This window comes from Hyla sarda, chromosome 1 (assembly GCF_029499605.1).
Source record: "Hyla sarda isolate aHylSar1 chromosome 1, aHylSar1.hap1, whole genome shotgun sequence".
Lineage (NCBI taxonomy): Eukaryota > Metazoa > Chordata > Amphibia > Anura > Hylidae > Hyla > Hyla sarda.
Genome location: NC_079189.1, coordinates 613,769,025 through 613,795,795, shown reverse-complemented (window position 1 = coordinate 613,795,795; position 26,771 = coordinate 613,769,025). Strand labels below are relative to the sequence as shown.

The window sequence follows — 26,771 nt, the reverse complement described above, 5'->3', positions numbered from 1 at the left end:
ACTCCTAGCATGTACTGACAGACCGTGCATGCTGGGAGTTGTAGTTTTGCAACAGCTGGAGGCACACTGGTTGGAAAATACTGAGTTAGGTAACAGAACCTAACTGAAAGTTTTCCAACCAGTGTGCCTCCAGCTGTTGCAAAACTACAATTCCCAGCATGTACTGACAGACCGTGCATGCTGGGAGTTGTAGTTTTGCAACAGCTGGAGGCTCACTGGTTGGAAAACCTTAAGTTTGGAAAATACTGAGTTAGGTAACAGAACCTAACTGAAGGTTTTCCAACCAGTGAGCCTCCAGCTGTTGCAAAACTACAACTCCCAGCATGCACGGTCTGTCAGTACATGCTGGGAATTGTAGTTTTGCAACAGCTGGAGGCACACTGGTTGGAAAACCTTCAGTTAGGTTCTGTTACCTAACTCAGTATTTTCTAACCAGTGTGCCTCCAGCAGTTGCAAAACTACAATTCCCAGCATATACTGATCACAGAAGGGCATGCTGGGAGATGTAGTAGCTGGAGGTACGCAACTACAACTCCCAGCATGCCGAGACAGCTGTTTGGGCATGCTGCGATTTGCAGTTTTGCAACATCTGGAGTGCTACAATTTAGAGACCACTGAACAGTGATCTCCAAACTGTGGACCTCCAGATGTTGCAAAACTACAACTCCCAGCATGCCCAGACAGCAAACAGCTGTGTGGGCATGCTGGGAGTTGTAGTTTTGCAACATCTGGAGGGCTACAGTCTAGAGACCACTATAGTGGTCTCAGACTGTAGCCCTCTAGATGTTGCTAGGCAACTCACCGGCTTCCGTCACATCCAGGGAGCCGTCCTCTTCTTCCACACGCCGCCCGCAGATCTCCGTCGCCGCCCGCCGATCCCCGTCGCTACGCTGCCTCCGGACGGGTAAGTGGACTCCGGCGCCGCACCTCTTCGTTTTCCCCGTTCTGCCCCGCCTATTGTGGGAGGGCAGGAAGAGGAAAACGAAAGTAAACCCCTCCGCCCCAGATCTGCTATTGGTTGTCGCGTCTAGACCACCAATAGCAGGGATAGGAGGGGTGGCACCTCTGCCACCTCACTCCTATCGCTACAGGGGGATCCTGGGTGTCTTAGACACCCGCGATCCCCCTTCTATTCCGGGTCACCATAGACCCGTAATGACCCGGAATCGTCGCAAATCGCAAGTGTGAATTCACTAGCGATTTGCGCCGATCGCCGACATGGGAGGGTCTAATGACCCCCCTGGGCATTTGCACGGGGTGCCTGCTGATAGATATCAGCAGTCACCCCGGCCCGGTCCCTGCCCGACGCGCGGCGGGGACCGAAATTCCCACGGGCGTATGGATACACCCTTCATCCTTAAGTACCAGGACGCAAGGGCGTATGCATACACCCTTCGTCCCCAACAGGTTAAGTAGCTATATCCCCACAGTGAGGAGGTAGTTCCCCTATTAGGTAGGTATGTACCACTGCAGTTAATTCCCTTATTATTTTTGTATTTTCGTTTTTTTCCTCCTCGCCTTCTAATAATCATAACTCTCTTATATTTCCATCCACAGACCCATATGAGGACTTGTTTTTTGCGTCACCAATTGTACTTTGTAATAACTTCACTTATTTTACCATAAAATGTACGGTGCAACCAAACAAATATTATTTATGTGGGAAAACTGAAAAGAAAACCGTAATTTATGAAATTTTGGAAGGTTTTGTTTTCACGTTGTTCACTTATGGTAAAAATGACGTTTTCTTTATTCTGTGGGTCAATACGATTAAAATGATCCCCATGATTATAGGCTTTTCTATTATTCTACCGCTTTATAAACATCTCAAACCATTTTAACAAAATTAGTATGTTTAAAATTGCCCTATTTTGACCCCCTATAACTTTCTCATATTTATGTATACGGGGCGGTATGAGAGCTCATTTTTGGCGCTATTGATCTGTAGTTATTGGTACCACCTTTTGATTAAATTTTACTTTTTAAATCACCTTTTATACATTTTTTGTTGGAATACAATGTGACAAAAAAGCAGCAATTTTGGAATTTTAAAATTTTTTTACGTTTATGCCGTTCACCATACGGTATAATTAACATTATATTTTGATAGTTCAGACATTTACGCACGCGGTGATGCCAAATATGGTTTGGTAAAATTGATTTATTTAATTTTTTATTGGGGGAGGGAATTTTTACCTTTTTTTTTCTTTTTGTAACATTTTTTTTATGTCCAGAAGACGCCTGGAGATGGACAGAGGCAGGTGAGGGGACCTCCGTCTGCTATTATGGATGATCGAATCCCAGCGGCAGCAGTGGGGTGATCAGATCATCCATTTTAAGTGCCTCAATGCCGCAGATCTGTATTAATTATGGCATCTGAGGGGTTTACATTTAGTGGTTACTACTCACCTGGATGGTTACCTGAAGGAATGTCCTCCTTATACTGCTCATCACCGCTCACATCTGTCTCTTCTTCTTTCTTTATGTCTGTAGCATTAATATAGATCAGATCTTTCCCTGTGGGAATGTTTGTTTTTTTGTTTTGTTTTATAGCTAATAAGAGAATTAACTGCACTGGGGCATACTTACCTAATAGGGGAACTACCTCCTCACTGTGGGGATATAGCTACTTAAAGGGATACTCTGGTGGGAAACTTTTTTTTTTTTTAAATCATCTGGCTCCAGAAAGTTAAACAGATTTATAAATTACTTCTATTAAAAAAATTTTAGTCCTTCCAGTCGTTATCAGCTGCTGAAGTTGAGTTTTTTCTTTTCTTTCTGACATAAGTGCTCCTACTCTGGACAGTTCCTGAGACAAGCAGAGGTGTCAGCAGAGAGCACTGTCGTCTTGCATATTAATATCCTATTGCCTTGAAGCCAATAGGACTCTAGTTACACCTCTACTTCCCCAAAAATTATTGCAGAGAATCTGTGAGTTTTCTCTACATCTAGTGGTTATTACTCACCTGGACTACCTGTAGGAATGTCCTCCTTATACTGCTCATCACCGCTCACATCTGTCTCTTCTTCTTCCTTTATGTCTGTAGCATAAGTATAGATCAGATCTTTCCCTGTAGTAATGTCCTCCTTATACTGCTCAACAAGAGGACGGGGACACCTCTCTGGTGCTGTTCTCTTACTGGATCTGACTGTAGGGAACACATACAGAGACTGAATTCATTCTTTACATACAAATAATGAGAGGACGTGTGTATATAGTCATGTCTATTACCTGGTGATGTGAGGGGCTGCTGATCCTCCATCATGACCTGATCCTTGTACTGATCCTTGTGTCCTTCTACATACTCCCACTCCTCCATGGAGAAATAGACCGCCACGTCCTGACACCTTATAGGAACCTGACACACAATGATACAGTCATCAACCCGACCCCTCCAGTGGTGTTACTGTATAATGTCCCAGCATTCCCAGCAGTGTCACCTCTCCAGTCATCACCAGACCCCTCCATTACTATATAATGTCCCAGCAGTGTCACCTCTCCAGTCATCACCAGACCCCTCCATTACTGTATAATGTCCCAGCAGTGTCACCTCTCCAGTCATCACCAGACCCCTCCATTACTGTATAATGTCCCAGCATTCCCAGCAGTGTCACCTCTCCAGTCATCACCAGACCCCTCCATTACTGTATAATGTCCCAGTATTCCCAGCAGGGTCACCTCTCCAGTCATCACCAGACCCCTCCATTACTGTATAATGTCCCAGCATTCCCAGCAGTGTCACCTCTCCAGTCATCACCAGACCCCTCCATTACTGTATAATGTCCCAGCAGTGTCACCTCTCCAGTCATCACCAGACCCCTCCATTACTGTATAATGTCCCAGCAGTGTCACCTCTCCAGTCATCACCAGACCCCTCCATTACTGTATAATGTCCCAGCATTCCCAGCAGTGTCACCTCTCCAGTCATCACCAGACCCCTCCATTACTGTATAATGTCCCAGCAGTGTCACCTCTCCAGTCATCCCCAGACTCCTCCATTACTGTATAATGTCCCAGCATTCCCAGCAGTGTCACCTCTCCAGTCATCACCAGACCCCTCCATTACTGTATAATGTCCCAGCAGTGTCACCTCTCCAGTCATCACCAGACCCCTCCATTACTGTATAATGTCCCAGCAGTGTCACCTCTCCAGTCATCACCAGACCCCTCCATTACTGTATAATGTCCCAGCATTCCCAGCAGTGTCACCTCTCCAGTCATCACCAGACCCCTCCATTACTGTATAATGTCCCAGCATTACCAGCAGTGTCACCTCTCCACTCATCATCAGACCCCTCCATTACTGTATAATGTCCCAGCAGTGTCACCTCTCCAGTCATCACCAGACCCTCCATTACTGTATAATGTCCCAGCAATGTCACCTCTCCAGTCATCACCAGACCCCTCCATTACTGTATAATGTCCCAGCAATGTCACCTCTCCAGTCATCACCAGACCCCTCCATTACTGTATAATGTCCCAGCAGTGTCACCTCTCCAATCATCACCAGACCCCTCCATTACTGTATAATGTCCCAGCAGTGTCACCTCTCCAGTCATCACCAGAACCCTCCATTACTGTATAATGTCCCAGCAGTGTCACCTCTCCAGTCATCACCAGACCCCTCCATTACTGTATAATGTCCCAGCAGTGTCACCTCTCCAGTCATCACCAGACCTCTCCATTACTGTATAATGTCCCAGCATTCCCAGCAGTGTCACCTCTCCAGTCATCACCAGACCCCTCCATTACTGTATGATGTCCCAGCAGTGTCACCTTTCCAGTCATCACCAGACCCCTCCATTACTGTATAATGTCCCAGCAGTGTCACCTCTCCAGTCATCACCAGACCCCTCCATTACTGTATAATGTCCCAGCATTCCCAGCAGTGTCACCTCTCCAGTCATCACAAGACCCCTCCATTACTGTATAATGTCCCAGCAGTGTCACCTCTCCAGTCACCACCAGACCCCTCCATTACTGTATAATGTCCCAGCAGTGTCACCTCTCCAGTCATCACCAGACCCCTCCATTACTGTATAATGTCCCAGCAGTGTCACCTCTCCAGTCATCACCAGACCCCTCCATTACTGTATAATGTCCCAGCAGGGTCACCTCTCCAGTCATCACCAGACCCCTCCATTACTGTATAATGTCCCAGCATTCCCAGCAGTGTCACCTCTCCAGTCATCACCAGACCCCTCCATTACTGTATAATGTCCCAGCAGTGTCACCTCTCCAGTCATCCCCAGACCCCTCCATTACTGTATAATGTCCCAGTATTCCCAGCAGTGTCACCTCTCCAGTCATCACCAGACCCCTCCATTACTGTATAATGTCCCAGCAGTGTCACCTCTCCAGTCATCACCAGACCCCTCCATTACTGTATAATGTCCCAGCAGTGTCACCTCTCCAGTCATCACCAGACCCCTCCATTACTGTATAATGTCCCAGCAGTGTCACCTCTCCATTCATCACCAGACCCCTCCATTACTGTATAATGTCCCAGCAGTGTCACCTCTCCAGTCATCACCAGACCCCTCCATTACTGTATAATGTCACAGCATTCCCAGCAGTGTCACCTCTCCAGTCATCACCAGACCCCTCCATTACTGTATAATGTCCCAGTAGTGTCACCTCTCCAGTCATCACCAGACCCCTCCATTACTGTATAATGTCCCAGCAGTGTCACCTCTCCAGTCATCACCAGACCCCTCCATTACTGTATAATGTCCCAGCATTCCCAGCAGTGTCACCTCTCCAGTCATCACCAGACCCCTCCATTACTGTATAATGTCCCAGCAATGTCACCTCTCCAGTCATCACCAGACCCCTCCATTACTGTATAATGTCCCAGCAGTGTCACCTCTCCAGTCATCACCAGACCCCTCCATTACTGTATAATGTCCCAGCAGTGTCACCTGTCCAGTCATCACCAGACCCCTCCATTACTGTATAATGTGCCAGCAGTGTCACCTCTCCAGTCATCACCAGACCCCTCCATTACTGTATGATGTCCCAGCAGTGTCACCTCTCCAATCATCACCAGACCCCTCCATTACTGTATAATGTCCCAGCATTCCCAGCAGTGTCACCTCTCCAGTCATCACCAGACCCCTCCATTACTGTATAATGTCCCAGCATTCCCAGCAGTGTCACCTCTCCAGTCATCACCAGACCCCTCCATTACTGTATAATGTCCCAGCAGTGTCACCTCTCCAGTCATCACCAGACCCCTCCATTACTGTATAATGTCCCAGCATTCCCAGCAGTGTCACCTCTCCAGTCATCACCAGACCCCTCCATTACTGTATAATGTCCCAGCATTCCCAGCAGTGTCACCTCTCCAGTCATCACAAGACCCCTCCATTACTGTATAATGTCCCAGCAGTGTCACCTCTCCAGTCATCACCAGACCCCTCCATTACTGTATAATGTCCCAGCAGTGTCACCTCTCCAGTCATCACCAGACCCCTCCATTACTGTATAATGTCCCAGCAGTGTCACCTCTCCAGTCATCCCCAGACCCCTCCACTACTGTATAATGTCCCAGTATTCCCAGCAGTGTCACCTCTCCAGTCATCACCAGACCCCTCCATTACTGTATAATGTCCCAGCATTCCCAGCAGTGTCACCTCTCCAGTCATCACCAGACCCCTCCATTACTGTATAATGTCCCAGCAGTGTCACCTCTCCAGTCATCCCCAGACCCCTCCATTACTGTATAATGTCCCAGCAGTGTCACCTCTCCAGTCATCACCAGACCCCTCCATTACTGTATAATGTCCCAGCAGTGTCACCTCTCCAGTCATCACCAGACCCCTCCATTACTGTATAATGTCCCAGCAGTGTCACCTCTCCATTCATCACCAGACCCCTCCATTACTGTATAATGTCCCAGCAGTGTCACCTCTCCAGTCATCACCAGACCCCTCCATTACTGTATAATGTCCCAGCATTCCCACCTCTCCAGTCATCACCAGACCCCTCCATTACTGTATAATGTCCCAGCAGTGTCACCTCTCCAGTCATCACCAGACCCCTCCATTACTGTATAATGTCCCAGCAGTGTCACCTCTCCAGTCATCACCAGACCCCTCCATTACTGTATAATGTCCCAGCATTCCCAGCAGTGTCACCTCTCCAGTCATCACCAGACCCCTCCATTACTGTATAATGTCCCAGCAGTGTCACCTCTCCAGTCATCACCAGACCCCTCCATTACTGTATAATGTCCCAGCAGTGTCACCTCTCCAGTCATCACCAGACCCCTCCATTACTGTATAATGTCCCAGCAGTGTCACCTCTCCAGCCATCACCAGACGCCTCCATTACCGTATAATGTCCCAGCAGTGTCACCTCTCCAGTCATCACCAGACCCCTCCATTACTGTATAATGTCCCAGCAGTGTCACCTCTCCAGTCATCACCAGACCCCTCCATTACTGTATAATGTCCCAGCAGTGTCACCTCTCCAGTCATCACCAGACCCCTCCATTACTGTATAATGTCCCAGCAGTGTCACCTCTCCAGTCATCACCAGACCCCTCCATTACTGTATAATGTCCCAGCAGTGTCACCTCTCCAGTCATCACCAGACCCCTCCATTACTGTATAATGTCCCAGCAGTGTCACCTCTCCAGTCATCACCAGACCCCTCCATTACTGTATAATGTCCCAGCATTCCCAGCAGTGTCACCTCTCCAGTCATCACCAGACCCCTCCATTACTGTATAATGTCCCAGCAGTGTCACCTCTCCAGTCATCACCAGACCCCTCCATTACTGTATAATGTCCCAGCAGTGTCACCTCTCCAGACATCACCAGACCCCTCCATTACTGTATAATGTCCCAGCAGTGTCACCTGTCCAGTCATCACCAGACCCCTCCATTACTGTATAATGTCCCAGCAGTGTCACCTCTCCAGTCATCACCAGACCCCTCCATTACTGTATAAAGTCCCGGCAGTGTCACCTCTCCAGTCATCACCAGACCCCTCCCTTACTGTATAATGTCCCAGCAGTGTCACCTCTCCAGTCATCACCAGACCCCTCCATTACTGTATAATGTCCCAGCAGTGTCACCTCTCCAGTCATCACCAGACCCCTCCATTACTGTATAATGTCCCAGCAGTGTCACCTCTCCAGTCATCACCAGACCCCTCCATTACTGTATAATGTCCCAGCATTCCCAGCAGTGTCATCTCTCCAGTCATCACCAGACCCCTCCATTACTGTATAATGTCCCAGCAGTGTCACCTCTCCAGTCATCACCAGACCCCTCCATTACTGTATAATGTCCCAGCAGTGTCACCTCTCCAGTCATCACCAGACCCCTCCATTACTGTATAATGTCCCAGCAGGGTCACCTATCCAGTCATCACCAGACCCCTCCATTACTGTATAATGTCCCAGCAGGGTCACCTCTCCAGTCATCACCAGACCCCTCCATTACTGTATAATGTCCCAGCAGTGTCACCTCTCCAGTCATCACCAGACCCCTCCATTACTGTATAATGTCCCAGCAGTGTCACCTCTCCAGTCATCACCAGACCCCTCCATTACTGTATAATGTCCCAGCATTCCCAGCAGTGTCACCTCTCCAATCATCACCAGACCCCTCCATTACTGTATAATGTCCCAGCAGTGTCACCTCTCCAGTCATCACCAGACCCCTCCATTACTGTATAATGTCCCAGCAGTGTCATCTCTCCAGTCATCACCAGACCCCTCCATTACTGTATAATGTCCCAGCAGTGTCACCTCTCCAGTCATCACCAGACCCCTCCATTACTGTATAATGTCCCAGCAGTGTCACCTCTCCAGTCATCACCAGACCCCTCCATTACTGTATAATGTCCCAGCATTCCCAGCAGTGTCACCTCTCCAGTCATCACCAGACCCCTCCATTACTGTATAATGACCCAGCAGTGTCACCTCTCCAGTCATCACCAGACCCCTCCATTACTGTATAATGTCCCAGCAGTGTCACCTCTCCAGTCATCACCAGACCCCTCCATTACTGTATAATGTCCCAGCAGGGTCACCTCTCCAGTCAGCAGCTCCATCATCTTGTTGATGAGTTCTCGGATCTTCTGTTCATACATTTCCTCATGTATCAGGGAGTGAGGTGGGGGCCCCGGGATTGGGCTCAGGGTTCTTCCCCATCCTTCACACACAGGGGCCCGACAGCGCCCACTAGAGGACTTCTTCACTACTGTGTAATCCTGTGTATGGAGAGACACATTAATATCACTACAAACATTCCCAGAATCCCTCACCTCTCCAGTCATATCCATCTGTTATTACATAGATAAGAATGAGGTCATGTGACATCACTCCCAGAATCCCTCACCTCTCCAGTCATATCCATCTGTTATTACATAGATAAGAATGAGGTCATGTGACATCACTCCCAGAATCCCTCACCTCTCCAGTCTTATCCATCTGTTATTCCATAGATAAGAATGAGGTCATGTGACATCACTCCCAGAATCCCTCACCTCTCCAGTCATATCCATCTGTTATTACATAGATAAGAATGAGGTCATGTGACATCACTCCCAGAATCCCTCACCTCTCCAGTCATATCCATCTGTTATTACATAGATAAGAATGAGGTCATGTGACATCACTCCCAGAATCCCTCACCTCTCCAGTCATATCCATCTGTTATTACATAGATAAGAATGAGGTCATGTGACATCACTCCCAGAATCCCTCACCTCTCCAGTAAGCCGGAAGAGTATCTGTAGGGTGAGGTTTATGATCCTGTCGGCCATCTTGTTCCTGTCTCTCTCCATGGTTGATGGGTCATTCAGGAGAATTCTCTTATATAGAAGATATCAGCAGAGGATCCTGGATTGGAGAAACCTGAAGGGAAGAAGAGGAGACGATGAGAAATGGCGGCTGCAAATAGAAACAACAACAGACGGAGAAAGAGACAAATGCACAGAAAGTTCTGGATCTTGTGATCTTCTTCCTTAAGTCATAAAACCTTGTGGACCTTAAGGGGTTAATAGTTAAGTCCCCTCCCCCAGCGCTCCTGATGTCACCACAACCGTATATACCTCCACCTGCAGACTGTACAGGAGCCGTGTGCTTACAGGACCTGCGATGATGTCACCGTCATGTGATCAGTCACATGGAGGAGGAGGAGTCACATGATCAGGGGCTGCTGCTCTAGGCTCATCTGCTCAGTGTATGCAGGACTCTGCTGTGCTGGTTGTGATCGCTGCTGGATGAGCTGAAGTTATGTGTATGCAGCAGAGCTGTGTGTGTGTGATGTGCGTGGTGCAGAGCTGTGTATGTGTGTGTTATATATGTCTGCAGCAGAGCTGTGTGTAATGTGCATGTAGCTGAGCTGTATGTGTACACAGTAGAGCTGTATATGTGTAATGTACATGTAGCTGAGCTGTATGTGTACACAGTAGAGCTGTATATGTGTAATGTGCATGTAGCTGAGCTGTATGTGTACACAGTAGAGCTGTATATGTGTAATGTGCATGTAGCTGAGCTGTATGTGTACACAGTAGAGCTGTATATGTGTAATGTACATGTAGCTGAGCTGTATGTGTACACAGTAGAGCTGTATATGTGTAATGTACATGTAGCTGAGCTGTATGTGTACACAGTAGAGCTGTATATGTGTAATGTACATGTAGCTGAGCTGTATGTGTACACAGTAGAGCTGTATATGTGTAATGTACATGTAGCTGAGCTGTATGTGTACACAGTAGAGCTGTATATGTGTAATGTACATGTAGCTGAGCTGTATGTGTACACAGTAGAGCTGTATATGTGTAATGTACATGTAGCTGAGCTGTATGTGTACACAGTAGAGCTGTATATGTGTAATGTACATGTAGCTGAGCTGTATGTGTACACAGTAGAGCTGTATATGTGTAATGTACATGTAGCTGAGCTGTATGTGTACACAGTAGAGCTGTATGTGTGTAATGTACATGTAGCTGAGCTGTATGTGTACACAGTAGAGCTGTATATGTGTAATGTACATGTAGCTGAGCTGTATGTGTACACAGTAGAGCTGTATATGTGTAATGTACATGTAGCTGAGCTGTATGTGTACACAGTAGAGCTGTATATGTGTAATGTACATGTAGCTGAGCTGTATGTATACACAGTAGAGCTGTATGTGTGTAATGTACATGTAGCTGAGCTGTAGGTGTACACAGTAGAGCTGTATGTGTGTAATGTACATGTAGCTGAGCTGTAGGTGTACACAGTAGAGCTGTATGTGTGTAATGTACATGTAGCTGAGCTGTAGGTGTACACAGTAGAGCTGTATGTGTGTAATGTACATGTAGCTGAGCTGTATGTGTACACAGTAGAGCTGTATATGTGTAATGTACATGTAGCTGAGCTGTATGTGTACACAGTAGAGCTGTATATGTGTAATGTACATGTAGCTGAGCTGTATGTGTACACAGTAGAGCTGTATATGTGTAATGTACATGTAGCTGAGCTGTATGTGTACACAGTAGAGCTGTATGTGTGTAATGTACATGTAGCTGAGCTGTATGTGTACACAGTAGAGCTGTATATGTGTAATGTGCATGTAGCTGAGCTGTATGTGTACACAGTAGAGCTGTATATGTGTAATGTGCATGTAGCTGAGCTGTATGTGTACACAGTAGAGCTGTATATGTGTAATGTGCATGTAGCTGAGCTGTATGTGTACACAGTAGAGCTGTATATGTGTAATGTACATGTAGCTGAGCTGTATGTGTACACAGTAGAGCTGTATATGTGTAATGTACATGTAGCTGAGCTGTATGTGTACACAGTAGAGCTGTATATGTGTAATGTACATGTAGCTGAGCTGTATGTGTACACAGTAGAGATGTATATGTGTAATGTACATGTAGCTGAGCTGTATGTGTACACAGTAGAGCTATATATGTGTAATGTGCATGTAGCTGAGCTGTATGTGTACACAGTAGTGCTGTATATGTGTAATGTACATGTAGCTGAGCTGTATGTGTACACAGTAGAGCTGTATGTGTGTAATGTACATGTAGCTGAGCTGTATGTGTACACAGTAGTGCTGTATGTGTGTAATGCACATGTAGCTGAGCTGTATGTGTACACAGTAGAGCTGTATATGTGTAATGTACATGTAGCTGAGCTGTATGTGTACACAGTAGATCTGTATATGTGTAATGTGCATGTAGCTGAGCTGTATGTGTACACAGTAGAGCTATATATGTGTAATGTGCATGTAGCTGAGCTGTATGTGTACACAGTAGTGCTGTATATGTGTAATGTACATGTAGCTGAGCTGTATGTGTACACAGTAGAGCTGTATGTGTGTAATGTACATGTAGCTGAGCTGTATGTGTACACAGTAGTGCTGTATGTGTGTAATGTACATGTAGCTGAGCTGTATGTGTACACAGTAGAGCTGTATATGTGTAATGTACATGTAGCTGAGCTGTATGTGTACACAGTAGATCTGTATATGTGTAATGTGCATGTAGCTGAGCTGTATGTGTACACAGTAGAGCTGTATATGTGTAATGTGCATGTAGCTGAGCTGTATGTGTACACAGTAGAGCTGTATATGTGTAATGTACATGTAGCTGAGCTGTATGTGTACACAGTAGAGCTGTATATGTGTAATGTACATGTAGCTGAGCTGTATGTGTACACAGTAGAGCTGTATATGTGTAATGTGCATGTAGCTGAGCTGTATGTGTACACAGTAGAGCTGTATATGTGTAATGTACATGTAGCTGAGCTGTATGTGTACACAGTAGAGCTGTATATGTGTAATGTACATGTAGCTGAGCTGTATGTGTACACAGTAGAGCTGTTTATGTGTAATGTACATGTAGCTGAGCTGTATGTGTACACAGTAGAGCTGTATATGTGTAATGTACATGTAGCTGAGCTGTATGTGTACACGGTAGAGCTGTATATGTGTAATGTACATGTAGCTGAGCTGTATGTGTACACGGTAGAGCTGTATGTGTGTAATGTACATGTAGCTGAGCTGTATGTGTACACAGTAGAGCTGTATGTGTGTAATGTACATGTAGCTGAGCTGTATGTGTACACAGTAGAGCTGTATGTGTGTAATGTGCATGTAGCTGAGCTGTATGTGTACACAGTAGAGCTGTATATGTGTAATGTACATGTAGCTGAGCTGTATGTGTACACAGTAGAGCTGTATATGTGTAATGTACATGTAGCTGAGCTGTATGTGTACACAGTAGAGATGTATATGTGTAATGTACATGTAGCTGAGCTGTATGTGTACACAGTAGAGCTGTATATGTGTAATGTGCATGTAGCTGAGCTGTATGTGTACACAGTAGTGCTGTATATGTGTAATGTGCATGTAGCTGAGCTGTATGTGTACACAGTAGAGCTGTATGTGTGTAATGTACATGTAGCTGAGCTGTATGTGTACACAGTAGTGCTGTATATGTGTAATGTACATGTAGCTGAGCTGTATGTGTACACAGTAGAGCTGTATATGTGTAATGTACATGTAGCTGAGCTGTATGTGTACACAGTAGAGCTGTATATGTGTAATGTGCATGTAGCTGAGCTGTATGTGTACACAGTAGAGCTGTATATGTGTAATGTGCATGTAGCTGAGCTGTATGTGTACACAGTAGAGCTGTATATGTGTAATGTGCATGTAGCTGAGCTGTATGTGTACACAGTAGAGCTGTATATGTGTAATATGCATGTAGCTGAGCTGTATGTGTACACAGTAGAGCTGTATATGTGTAATGTACATGTAGCTGAGCTGTATGTGTACACAGTAGAGCTGTATGTGTGTAATGTACATGTAGCTGAGCTGTATGTGTACACAGTAGTGCTGTATGTGTGTAATGTACATGTAGCTGAGCTGTATGTGTACACAGTAGAGCTGTATATGTGTAATGTACATGTAGCTGAGCTGTATGTGTACACAGTAGAGCTGTATATGTGTAATGTACATGTAGCTGAGCTGTATGTGTACACAGTAGAGCTGTATGTGTGTAATGTACATGTAGCTGAGCTGTATGTGTACACAGTAGTGCTGTATATGTGTAATGTGCATGTAGCTGAGCTGTATGTGTACACAGTAGAGCTGTATATGTGTAATGTACATGTAGCTGAGCTGTATGTGTACACAGTAGAGCTGTATATGTGTAATGTGCATGTAGCTGAGCTGTATGTGTACACAGTAGAGCTGTATGTGTGTAATGTACATGTAGCTGAGCTGTATGTGTACACAGTAGTGCTGTATATGTGTAATGTACATGTAGCTGAGCTGTATGTGTACACAGTAGAGCTGTATATGTGTAATGTACATGTAGCTGAGCTGTATGTGTACACAGTAGAGCTGTATATGTGTAATGTACATGTAGCTGAGCTGTATGTGTACACAGTAGAGCTGTATATGTGTAATGTACATGTAGTTGAGCTGTATGTGTACACAGTAGAGCTGTATATGTGTAATGTACATGTAGCTGAGCTGTATGTGTACACAGTAGAGCTGTATATATGTAATGTACATGTAGCTGAGCTGTATGTGTACACAGTAGAGCTGTATATGTGTAATGTACATGTAGCTGAGCTGTATGTGTACACAGTAGAGCTGTATATGTGTAATGTACATGTAGCTGAGCTGTATGTGTACACAGTAGAGCTGTATATCTCTTTTCAGTCAGTGCGAAAGTGAATACAATAAAATATAGAACTCGATAGAGATAATGGAACGTCCGGATTCCTCCACCCATAGATTATTGATCGGGGGACATCGGCTTTTCAATGAACATTTCGGGCACCAGTATAGCAGTACAGTGGTCCCTTAACATACGATGGTAATTCGTTCCAAACGACCCATCGTTTGTCGAATCCATCGTATGTTGAGGGATCCGTGCAATGTAAAGTATAGGAAGCTGTACTCACCTGTCCCCGCCGCTCCGGACCAGGTCCTCACCGCTCCCGCTGCTGTTCCAGGGGCTCCTGATGCTGTCCCGCTGCTCCGGCGTCTTCTTCGGGATCCTCCGGCTTCTTCTGCAGGGTCGGGGCCTCGCTTTCTGGTGACGTTATTATGTTGCTGTGCCGGGACGGCGTGCGTAGTGACGTAATAACGACGCCGGAAAGCGAGGCCCGGACCCTGGAGAAGATGCAGAAGACGCCGGAGGATCGCGAAGTGGACCCGGGGCAGCGGGGATAGGTGAGCGAACCTGCCAGGGATGCTTAAACTTCTATCCGACATCAGCTTAAGCATTTTGCGCTGTCGGATAGCAGTTAATGCGATGGCCCCGACATATAAAAGCATCGTATGTCGATTTTATCATATGTGGGGGCCATCGCATGTCGGGGGGTTACTGTATGTGCAGAGCACCGCACGTTAGTGCAGCATTGCATGTTAGCGGGAATAGAGCAAACACCCTACAGGAGTGAGCGGGATTGGACAAACATTTTAGCGGGAGTGGTGCAAACGCCCTCCAGGAGCGGGTGGGATTGAAAAACCAGTCCCGTGCAGGGCTCTGGTACGTAGGATCAGGTCCTTGTCAGCAAAGTTAAAGGGGTACTCCACCGCTCAGCGTTTGGAACAAACTGTTCCGAACTCTGGAGTCTGTGTTGGGAGCTTGTGACGTCATAGCTCTGCCCCCTCAATGCAAGTCTATGGGAGGGGGCGTGACTGTCGTCACGCCCCTTCCCATAGACTTGCATTGAGGGGGCGGATGGGTGACGGCATGAGGGGGCGGGGCTATGACTTCACGTGCTCCCGGCACAGACTCCAGCGTTCGGAACTGTTTGAGCAGCGGAGTACCCCTTTTAGGTAACGAATGATAACTTATCACGTATCATCTTTGGAGGGGGGACCAATTCTATGCGCTCTTTCTACAGGTACCCAAAAGCCCCAGGGTTTCTGGAATTTCCAAAGAGCACAACTGACCTCCAAGAACATCCATCCATCAAACAACATAGATAAGACTCCGGCACTGCGACTTAGAAACCCTCAGGCCAGTAGCTCCCTGTGATTTGTATACAACCCTCTAATATAAGTTCGGTGGTGCTACACATGAATGGGATTGTGGTGTCCCGGTACCTTGTATGGTGGTCGGGTCCCCCAGGTGGGACAGCCCCTAGTCGCCTCTTTTTTGTAATGTTTAAATGTATATATTTAATATAATGTATATTAGTATGCTTACCTTGGTAGCATTATAGCAGGACCTTCGGTCATGTGACTATGTTGATTCCTCTATGGTATGTTGGAGGACCTTTGGAGGTCCTTGGTCACATGTTTACCCATAACTCTATGTACAGAAGATTGACAGTTGTTATGGACCAATCAGCTCTAGTCCAGCCCCTGCCCATATAAGGGAGCTGTAGCCAATGATCGCTCTCTTGGGTTCCTGCTCTCGTGGATGCCGGACTAGCAGGACGGATCTGCGCAACTTACAAAGACAAGCTAGGCCAGAAACCTGCCGGCCTCAGCCTAAAACTAAACCGTGAGTTAAAATCTCAATCCCCGCTAAAGCTAGCGTGATTACTGGACGGAATCTAATCCCCTAAATCCAGTGGATCACCGCAACAATTATCTTCCTAAGCTCAATAGACTCACGAGGTCCCGACCACTTGTCAAGCTCGAACAGACTTTGTTATATGGACTGTTCCTGTTCATTCTTGCATAAAATCTTTAGTAAAAGTTCCGACAAGTTTCTGCAAATCTCCCGATCGCTCTTGGGACGGGTGGCGGTAGGACAAGCATACAGAGAATAGCCCTCACCCTGGCGTCACGAATAGAAAGGGTTAAGAAAGCACCCTTTAGTAACCTCACAGCTACATCCCCATATACCCTACTTTCCCCCCCCCCCCCAAGCTACCACAGGATAAAGTCCAACAAATACTATGTAGCAAAGAAGAGGAATGGAACACGCACCGCAACTGTATCTTTAAACGTTATTTGTGGCATAAAACCAATCATGATAGAGGGCGTACAGGCAAGGCAGCGGGATGGAATGGAGGCAGGGGGAGAAACGGACGACGGGGCAACTAATGTTCTGCACCGTCTGGTGCTTTCTCGAGCCCATAGTGGCGTCACCCGTACTAGTCTTTTTAAATACACTGATCAACTCATTGTTACTATAGCAATAAATATACTATCTCCCAAACAAAGTAAAAGGGGTATTCCAGTAAAAAAAAAAAAACACATTTTTTTTCATATCAACAGGCTCTAGAAAGCTAAACAAATTTTTTAAATTAATTCTATAAAAAAAAATAAAAAAAAAATCTTAATCCTTCCAGTACTTATCAGCTGCTGAAGTTGAGTTGTTCTTTTCTGTCACTCACGTTCTGGCATTCACACTTCCGAATTTCCACCTCAAATTAAAGCCCATAGACTTCTATGGGATTCCGCAGTCCCATTCACACTTCTGAATTTCCGCGAGCGGAAATTCAGAAGTGTGCATGGGACTGCGGAATCCCATAGAAGTCTATGGGCTTTTAGTTTTAGGTGGAATTCCGCAAGCTGAAATAGTGACTACCCAATCTGATGTTCCTGTCTGTCGTACAGAGCAGTTACCAAACCTGAAATGACCAATGGGACCCATATTTGTGAACCAGTATTTTTCTGTATTTTGTTTTATCCCTTTAATTGCTGTTCCAATGGTGTAAGATTTTTTTTATTTTTTTTTGGTTAACTATCGGTTAAGTTGCCGTATATTAAAAATAAAAAAAATAAAAAATTGTATTGTTGCGATATTCTTTTGTGTCTGTTTATTTACATGTTTTAATGTCGTTGCATTTTCCGGTAAATCGTCTATTTGTTGCTATAGTAACAGTGAACAGCAAATCGAAGAGCAGAAAGCAGACTGCCCTCACTAAGCGTAATGTGGTTTAAAGGGGTACTCCCGTTTAAAAAAAAAAAAAAATTTAAATCAACTGGTGCCAGAAAGTTAAACAGATTTGTAAATCACTTCTATAAAAAAAATCTTAATCCTTCCAGTACTTTTTAGGGGCTGTATGCTAAAGAGAAATCCAAAAAAGAAATGCATTTCCTCTGATGTCACGACCACAGTGCTCTCTGCTGACCTCTGCTGTCCATTTTAGGAACTGTCCAGAGCAGGAGAAAATCCTCATAGCAAACATATGCTGCTCTGAGCAGTTCCTAAAATGGACAGCAGAGGTCAGCAGAGAGCACTGTGGACAGGACATCAGAGGAAATGCATTTCTTTTTTTGGATTTCTCTTTAGTATACAGCCCCTAAAAAGTACTGGAAGGATTAAGATTTTTTTAATAGAAGTGATTTACAAATTTGTTTAACTTTCTGGCACCAGTTGATAAAAAAAAAAAAAAAAAAAAAACTTTTTTCCACAGGAGTACCCCCTTTTAAAGGAGAATTTTTTTTTTCATATCAACTGGCTCCAGAAAATTTAACAGATTTATCAATAACTTCTATTAAAAATATATTAATCCTTCCAGTACTTATTAGCTGCTGAAGTTGAGTTGTTCTTTTGTCTGTCTGACCCCAGTGCTCTCTGCTGACACCTCTGTCTGTCTCGGGAACTGTCCAGAGTAGGAGCAAATCCCCATAACAAACCTTTCCTGCTCTGGACAGTTCCTGAGACAGACAGAGGTGTCAACAGAGAGCACTGTGCTCAGACAGAAAAGAATAACTCAACTTCAGCAGCTGATAAGTACTGGAAGGATTAAGATTTTTTTTTTTTTTTTTAAAGAGACATAATTTACAAATCTGTTTAACTTTTTGGAGCCAGTTGATATGAAAAAAAAAAGTTTTTTTCATGGAATACCCCTTTAATTGCGGCAGATAAAGCAGAGGTATATCCAGCAGGCAGAGGCAAAAGGAACAGGGGCGTACGCCCCTGTTCCTTTTGCCTCTGCCTGCTGGATATACCCCTGCTTTATCTACCGCCATAAAGCCACATTACGCATGGTGAGTGCAGTTTGCTTCTCTACTATTCTATTTGCTGTTTGCTTCTTTATATGGACTCAGCCCCACCCCTGGCGTAATTTATATGGACCGCTGCCATAGAGGATTTCTTCCCATGATAACCATGCCCTCCATGTTGTGCATGTGCCGGTCTTGATTTCTACTTTGTACATCGTAAGGCCGGGTTCACACCACGTTTTGGCAATACAGTTCCCATATCAGGTTTTTGATACTAAAAACGGATTCCTCAAAACCGGACTAAACTGTATCAAAATGTGTGTACAAGTTTTTAGCTGTATACGGTTGAAAACCATGTACGGTTTGAAAAATAATGTCCGGTTGCATCCATTTTTGATAAAGTTTCACTTGTTTTAGTGAAATTCCAAGGAAAAAAAACTGTGCAAAGTAAAAAACCGTATGGTGAAAACCGGATGGAACAGTACGCACATACGGTTCTGTACGGTTCCCATTGACTCCCATGGTAAAAAAACATATACGGTTTTTCGTCCTGACCAAACACCGTGATAGGCCATGGTTTTCTGTCTGGAAAAAAGTTAAAAACTGTATGGTCTGAAAAACTGAGACAACCGTATAGATCATGGTGCATACAGTTTTGAATGGGAAGTCTATGGGCAGTTTTCTGTACGTTTGCATACAGTTTTTTTTTTATGAAACCGTAATGAAACACACCCTTACAGCGAGTTGCTGAGTGTATTTAAAGGGGTTATCCAGGAATTGAGAAACAGAGCTTATTTCTTTTAAAAAAAAAACACTCCCTGTCTGTCTCCAGGTTGGGCGTGGTTCTGCAGCTCAGTTCCATTGAAGTAAATGGCACCAAGTTGTAATACCACACCCAACCTGGGGACAGAGAAGGAGCTGTTTTTGAAAGAAATAAGCTCGATTCCTGGATAACCCCCTTTATAAAGACTAATACGTGTAACGGGCGGTGCAAATTATTTGTGGCGCCCTTGTCCATTTGGGCCCTGCCTTCAGTCCATCCAGCTGCCTTTCCTGTACACCTATCGTGAACATGTTTTTATGCCATAGATTGAGGATACAGTTGCGGTGAGTGCGCCATTCTTCTTCTTTGCTATATAGTGACTGCTAAGAGCAGTTTCAGGCAGACCCACATATTGTTCCTTCTAGAACGATTCTCCAGATCTTCCACTTCATCTTAGCGCAGTGGGTTGGTGCGTCGTGTCTGTCTTCCTCAGCTGCCATATCCTTATAGAGTCCGTTCTCCGAGGAGCTCTGGGGCACGTCCCAGCAGGGACCTCTGCCGACAACTTGCAGCAGACCCAGGCTAACTTACTGCTTTCCCACTAGGTTTGAGAAACTTCTCCATCAGTGATTTGGGACCATGGGAGGCCGACGGAAGGTTTTACCCTATCCGCAACCAGGTAAAATGTGCAGGGGTGCTGCACTAGTTGAGCATCGGAAGTTGGCGGTGTGGAAGACACCAAGGCAGGATGGAGAACCACACAGAGTGGTGCAGGTGTACCAGGGTCAGCTGTATGTCCGGGCGTCAGACCCTGAAGCGACCTGCACTCTCTAGATCTCGCCCTAAGGTTCGGGTAGGGTAAGAGCAGAGGTGCAGAAGTGCCTATGAGTGGTGACCCCAGGGTGCCGGAACTCACTTGGGAGTAGCGACCCCACTTGACTGACGGCACACACTTTATCCCTCACTCTTCTGAGCACTCACCTCTAGCGTTCCGGTCTTCTGACTGTTGATCTGAAGAGGAATTTTTATAGATCCTGTCGGATGTCCGGGCAGTATCACACTGCGCACATCCACTTATTTATTTTATATGTTTTGTCACTGTGCTCAAGTTTGTGTTCTTTTTTTGTCACTAGGATTTGTCAAGGTGTGGTGCCCTTCTGGGTGTCCCTCCTGCCAGTCTAGGGTGTGTGTGTGTGTGTGTGTGGCCATCAGGTTCCCTGCCCCAGGCACCCTTGCTTTGGCAGGATCTTACCTGTTTCCTGACTACGTCTCATCTGATCTCTAATCCTCCTGTACCTTGTCGACCTTATGTGTATGATCTGGACTGTCAACCACAACTCTGTATTCTAATTTTACACCACCTGGCTGCATCTGAGCTTCTCAGCTATAACACGTATTTAGTTGCTTTGTACACGGCTGTGCTACTACCACCTACAATGTCAGCTTGCCTCTCCTGCCTGTATCTCCAATACTTGACACTGGGGAGTCCTGGCCTGCTAGGCCAGCAGCCACCGAACCAAAACCACTCTTGCAGTAGTGACCTGGCATCTCCCCTGCAGTAGTGGTCCAGCTTCTGTAACCTCAATCAGCATAAAGGGTAAAAACCAGGCTAAAACTTAGACTCTGCTCCCAAGTTGGGCCAAAGTCAAACTGGTAGGTGGTACAGAGGGTACACACGCGTTGGGGCATTACATTTTGAATTGTGTGACTTATTGTTTCACCACAACAGGATTGCAGTTTTGACGTTTGCTTTTGATGCAATGTGTATAATGTCTATAAGTAACTCCTTTCTGAGGTGTTTGGGTCTCCAGTAGCAGCTCCCCATGGATTATGCCTGTTGGGTCTTCTCCATGAGGAGCAGTGAATATCACAACCATATATCATACTCTTCTCCTACCATGTAAACTATAGTGATGACATCGCTGGATCGGTGACTACGTTCTAAAAGAAAACTTTTATTAACAATTGGGAACAAGTTTGGAGATGCAGTATATGATATATGTATAAATGTCAGATATCCTATGTACATGGTGAATATATAGATGTGTTATCTGCATCATTAAGTGCTCTGAATTGGCTTCTCTCCTGTGTGAATTCTTAGATGTCTAATAAGCGTTGACCTCTCAATAAAACATTTCCCACATTCTGAGCATGAAAACAGCTTCTCCCCAGTGTGAGTTTTTTGATGTTGAACAAGATTGGATTTCTCAATAAAACGTTTCCCACATTCTGCACATGAAAATGGCTTCTCCCCTAAGTGAATTTTTTGATGTTTAACAAGATTAGATTTTTCAATAAAACATTTCCCACATTCTGCACATGAAAATGGCTTCTCTCCTGTGTGAGTTCTTTGATGTGTAACAAGATGTGATTTCTCAGTAAAACATTTCCCACATTCTGCACATGGAAATGGCTTCTCCCCTGTGTGAGTTCTTTGATGTTTAACAAGGTCTGATTTTTGACTAAAACATTTCCCACAAAGTGAACATGTAAATGGCTTCTCTCCTGTGTGAATTTTTTGATGTTGAAGAAGACTTGATTGCTGAGTAAAACATCTCCCACATTCTACACATGCAAATGGCTTCTCCCCTGTGTGAGTTCTTTGATGTTTAATATGATCTGATTTCTGAGAAAAACCTTTCCCACATTCTAAACACGAAAATAGCTTCTCCCCTGTGTGAGTTCTTTGATGCTTAGAAAGATTTGACTTCTCGGTAAAACATTTCCCACATTCAGCACATGAAAATGGCTTCTCTCCTGTGTGAGTTCTTTGATGTTTAACAAGATCTGATTTCTGAGTAAAACATTTCCCACATTCTGAACATAAAAATGGCTTCTCCCCTGAGTGAGTTCTTTGATGTTTAACAAGATCGGACTTCTTAATAAAACATTGCCAACATGCTGAACATGAAAATAGCTTCTCCTTATTTTGCTGAACATCCTGTGATGAGTGAGAAGACAGGACCTGTATATAAGGATGAGATGACAGATCTTGGCTGTGAAGGGCTGAGGGTGTATCTGGGATAATGGAATGTTCTTCATATGTATCTTGTGTGATATCATCATCTGCTTTATAATCTGAAGATATAAGATTCTCCTCTGATCTCCTGCTACAAGAATCTGCCAAAAAGAACAAAACAGATTTTAATAACTTTAACCCCTTAAAGGAGTATTTGCATCTTAAAGACCCTACGTAACCTTGTAGAACATGTCAAAATACACATTTTTGTAAATAGCTACATTTGCTTTCCTTGAAGCCTTTCTAAGGTTTGGGCTTTTTCCACCTTTACCTGTTGACGTCTCCGCTCTGGTTGGATCAGTGATGTCACTCTCTCTGCACATGGCTCAAGGAAAGTGCCGTGATGTAAGGTTTTCCAGAATGTGGGACCGTATAACGTCCGGTGCGGCCGCGTCACTTCTCATTTGCCATCGGTAAACTCCCTCCCTGCCTCTCTCTTAGGCTTACCCATCTGAACAACCAACTTGATTGTCCTGAGTGCAATAAAAACAAACATGATAAAAAAAGGTGCTTGCAAAAAAAACAAAAAGGAGCAAAAATATAGAAAAAATATAATTTACAAAGAAATTTACAAACAAATACTAAATAGTGGAGGATTAGGTCTGTTCTGTTATTCAAACCAAAAGGATAAATGCTGTTAAATAGATAAATCCACACGGCTTCTCTGTTATGTAGGTGCCGTATTTTGCCACCTCCTCTTTTGTTTGAAAACATTTTTAAAAAATTTTTTTTAATGCAGAAAATGTCAATTTTGAGACATCACCATTATGGACTGAAAAGAAATGTCTTGACACATTAGACATACCACTAGTGAGGGGACCTGTTGACTGCCGAATAGGCTCTTGAATTCGTTTTTTTAAAGGGCGTTTAGTACTTAAAGGAGTAGTCCAGTGGTGAACCCAGTGGTGAACAGCTTATCCCCTATCCTAAGGATAGGGGATAAGTTTGAGATCGCGGGGGATCCGACCGCTGGGGCCCCCTGCGATCTCCTGTACGGAGCCCCGACAGCCCGCGGGAAGGGGACGTGTCGACCTCCGCACGAAGCGGCGGCCGACACGCCCCCTCAATACAACTCTATGGCAGAGCCAATCTCTCTGCCATAGAGATGTATTGAGGGGGCGTGACGGCCGCCGCTTCGTGCGGAGGTCGACACCCGCTATCTGACCGGAGAGCCTGGCCCCCCGTACAGAGAGATCGCAGGGGGCCCCGGAAGAAGCATTTAATTGCGAAACGTTGGGTGACGGAGGTCCTGGTGTGTCCTTAGAAGGTGATACTAACATCCTCTTGCTATATGTATAAATGTATATGGCTGTTACCTTACTAAATATAGCCACTAGCTGGGACACTTCTGCTACCATAGCCATTAGCTGGGACACTTTTGCTATTATAAAGTAGGCTCTTTATAGCCATTTGTATATATAGATATTTCCTGGTGATTAACCTGTTGCTTTATGGACCTCCGGTTGTGCATTTGTAGGACCATCTTGGTATTCTGTAACCCCCCTTTTTTTAAAATGTTTTTAAATGTATGTCCTTTTTTCTAAAACAATAAAGTTTGAAATTTGTGTCCCTGAATACCCTGGTTTTTTCTTTGATGTCTTTATTGCACTCAGGACAATAAAGTTGGTTGTTCAAATGGGTTGGTCCTTGTTTCCCCTCCCCTTGTGGGAGGTGAACATTAGGCTTCCTCAGTATAAAAGAGTGTGTTGGAGAGAAAACATGTACGCCATGACTAAGGGCCAAGCGGCCTGAAACGCGTCGGCGTCTAGAGGTGCTCCAACCTTGCACACATGCACTGTTGAACTAGTGCTCATTTTTTCTTCTGCTTGTCTATGGACATTAAACCTGGATTTCAATAAAGGAATGATTTTACACAGTGCTGGCTCCACCTTATCCTATGCTTTCTCCTAATATACAAATCTGTTTAACTTTCTGGCACCAGTTGATTTAAAAAAAAAATGTTTTCCAGTGGAGTACCCCTTTAAAGGTCCGATCATCTTTTTTCCCCCTTTTTTTGTTGTTGAGCCAATCGGACTCTAAAACAGGTCGGATGCAAGGTGCTACTATCGGGTCCCAACGGACCCAATTCACTTGCATGGGGGTCCGTCGGTGATCCGGTCATTTTACAGGAATTTAGCGGAGAAAAAAAATAGTGCTTACACTTTTTTTTTCTCTCCGCTAAACTCCCGTCCTTCTGGTCGAATTGCCGATAGAACTCTGAATAGCGGAGGGGCGTGGCTTGCATGGAGAGCTGAGCGGTCGCACCTCGCTGTGCTCCCGCTGACCCAGCTCTGAATATCCTGAATTATTATCAGTTGGGGCTCCAACCCACCTGCAGAGTACTCCGGTGGTGCAGGGGAGTCGGGAGGTGCAGTGTGCGACATCCTGGACGGCGAGCTGTGAGACCGGCTGGTGCGGGCGCCCGTGGCTGTTGCCGGGGAATGCTGTGGAGCTGCGGTGGAAGCCCTGCTGCGGCTGGAGTCACGGAGGAGGGCGGTGAAGGCTTCTGGCGTTGAGTGGAGGTGCCTGTGGTCCGACGGGCGAGTGCAGGAGCCAGACAGCAGGCCCTGGGTATAGGGAGGCGGCTGCCATTTCTTGACCTTCGTGGGCAGAGCCAGTGGTTGCCTGGGTGACTCCCGCGTCCTGGTGAAGGAGAGTGCCGGGGACGGCTGCTGATGCTTGCGCATCGGGAGCGACATTAACCCTTGGTCCCCTCTGCTGATCCTGGAGGCTCTTGCACTTGCTGGCTCTGAGGCCCGTTGCTACTGATACACCTGTGTGAGGTTGGTGGCTGGCTGCTTGAGCTTGGGGACGGGCTGGTGGATATGAAAAGGATCCCCCCCCCCCCCAATTGTCCCTATCATCTGTACTGTAGAAGCCCTTCTGTAATGAACCTTCAGATCCTATCCTGTTGCTTATGTGCACCCATTGTGGCTCCCAGTGATTCCATCTTGCAGTGGCTGTGCCTGTACTGCATCTACTGAACGTCTACTGCGACTTCACTGTGCATCTACTGATTATCTACTGCGACTTCACTGTGCATCTACTGATTATCTACTGCGACTTCACTGTGCACCTGCTGAGTATCTACTGCGACTTCACTGTGCATCTACTGAGCATCTACTGCGACTTCACTGTGCATCTGCTGAGCATCTACTGCGACTTCACTGTGCATCTACTGATTATCTACTGCGACTTCACTGTGCACCTGCTGAGTATCTACTGCGACTTCACTGTGCATCTGCTGAGCATCTACTGCGACTTCACTGTGCACCTGCTGAGTATCTACTGCGACTTCACTGTGCATCTGCTGAGCATCTACTGCGACTTCACTGTGCATCTACTGAGCATCTACTGCGACTTCACTGTGCATCTGCTGAGTATCTACTGCGACTTCACTGTGCATCTGCTGAGCATCTACTGCGACTTCACTGTGCATCTACTGAGCATCTACTGCGACTTCACTGTGCATCTGCTGAGCATCTACTGCGACTTCACTGTGCATCTGCTGAGTATCTACTGTGACTTCACTGTGCATCTACTGAGTATCTACTGTGACTCTGCTGAGTATCTACTGTGACTTCACTGTGCATCTACTGAGCATCTACTGTGACTTCACTGTGCATCTGCTGAGTATCTACTGTGACTTCACTGTGCATCTACTGATTATCTACTGCGACTTCACTGTGCATCTACTGAGCATCTACTGCGACTTCACTGTGCATCTACTGATTATCTACTGCGACTTCACTGTGCACCTGCTGAGTATCTACTGTGACTTCACTGTGCATCTACTGATTATCTACTGCGACTTCACTGTGCATCTACTGAGTATCTACTGTGACTTCACTGTGCATCTACTGAGCATCTACTGTGACTTCACTGTGCATCTGCTGAGTATCTACTGTGACTTCACTGTGCATCTACTGATTATCTACTGCGACTTCACTGTGCATCTACTGAGTATCTACTGTGACTTCACTGTGCCTCTACTGAGCATCTACTGCGACTTCACTGTGCATCTGCTGAGCATCTACTGCGACTTCACTGTGCATCTGCTGAGTATCTACTGTGACTTCACTGTGCATCTGCTGAGTATCTACT

General features: G+C 45.5%; 2 protein-coding genes across 2 annotated transcripts in view; both read right to left on the bottom strand.

Moving 5' to 3' along the window:
• The window catches only part of LOC130308049 (zinc finger protein 420-like), a 125,091-nt gene that overhangs the window by 77,750 nt on the left and 20,570 nt on the right, over positions 1-26,771 (bottom strand). Inside the window, exons 6-7 of the mRNA XM_056552233.1 lie at positions 3,233-3,251; positions 2,967-3,149 (exon numbers count right to left, since the gene is read on the bottom strand). Of these exons, the coding sequence (XP_056408208.1) occupies positions 2,967-3,149; positions 3,233-3,251 (202 nt within the window). The remainder of the gene's footprint in view (positions 1-2,966; positions 3,150-3,232; positions 3,252-26,771) is intronic.
• Positions 21,602-25,156, bottom strand: LOC130298339 (gastrula zinc finger protein XlCGF8.2DB-like). Its single transcript, XM_056551270.1, has 2 exons — positions 25,000-25,156; positions 21,602-22,768 (listed from the first exon to the last, which is right to left on the bottom strand). Exons 1-2 carry the CDS (start codon positions 25,049-25,051, stop codon positions 21,708-21,710), a joined length of 1,113 nt encoding a protein of 370 aa, XP_056407245.1. The 5' UTR covers positions 25,052-25,156; the 3' UTR covers positions 21,602-21,707.

Coding starts and splice junctions, on each gene's coding strand:
- LOC130298339 (XM_056551270.1), bottom strand. CDS start 25,051: ATGTCGCACACTGCACCTCCCGACTCCCCTGCACCACCGGAGTACTCT. Junction 22,769..24,999: donor ACCACCGGAGTACTCTGCAG/GTGGGTTGGAGC, acceptor TCTTTTTGGCAG/ATTCTTGTAGCAGGAGATCA.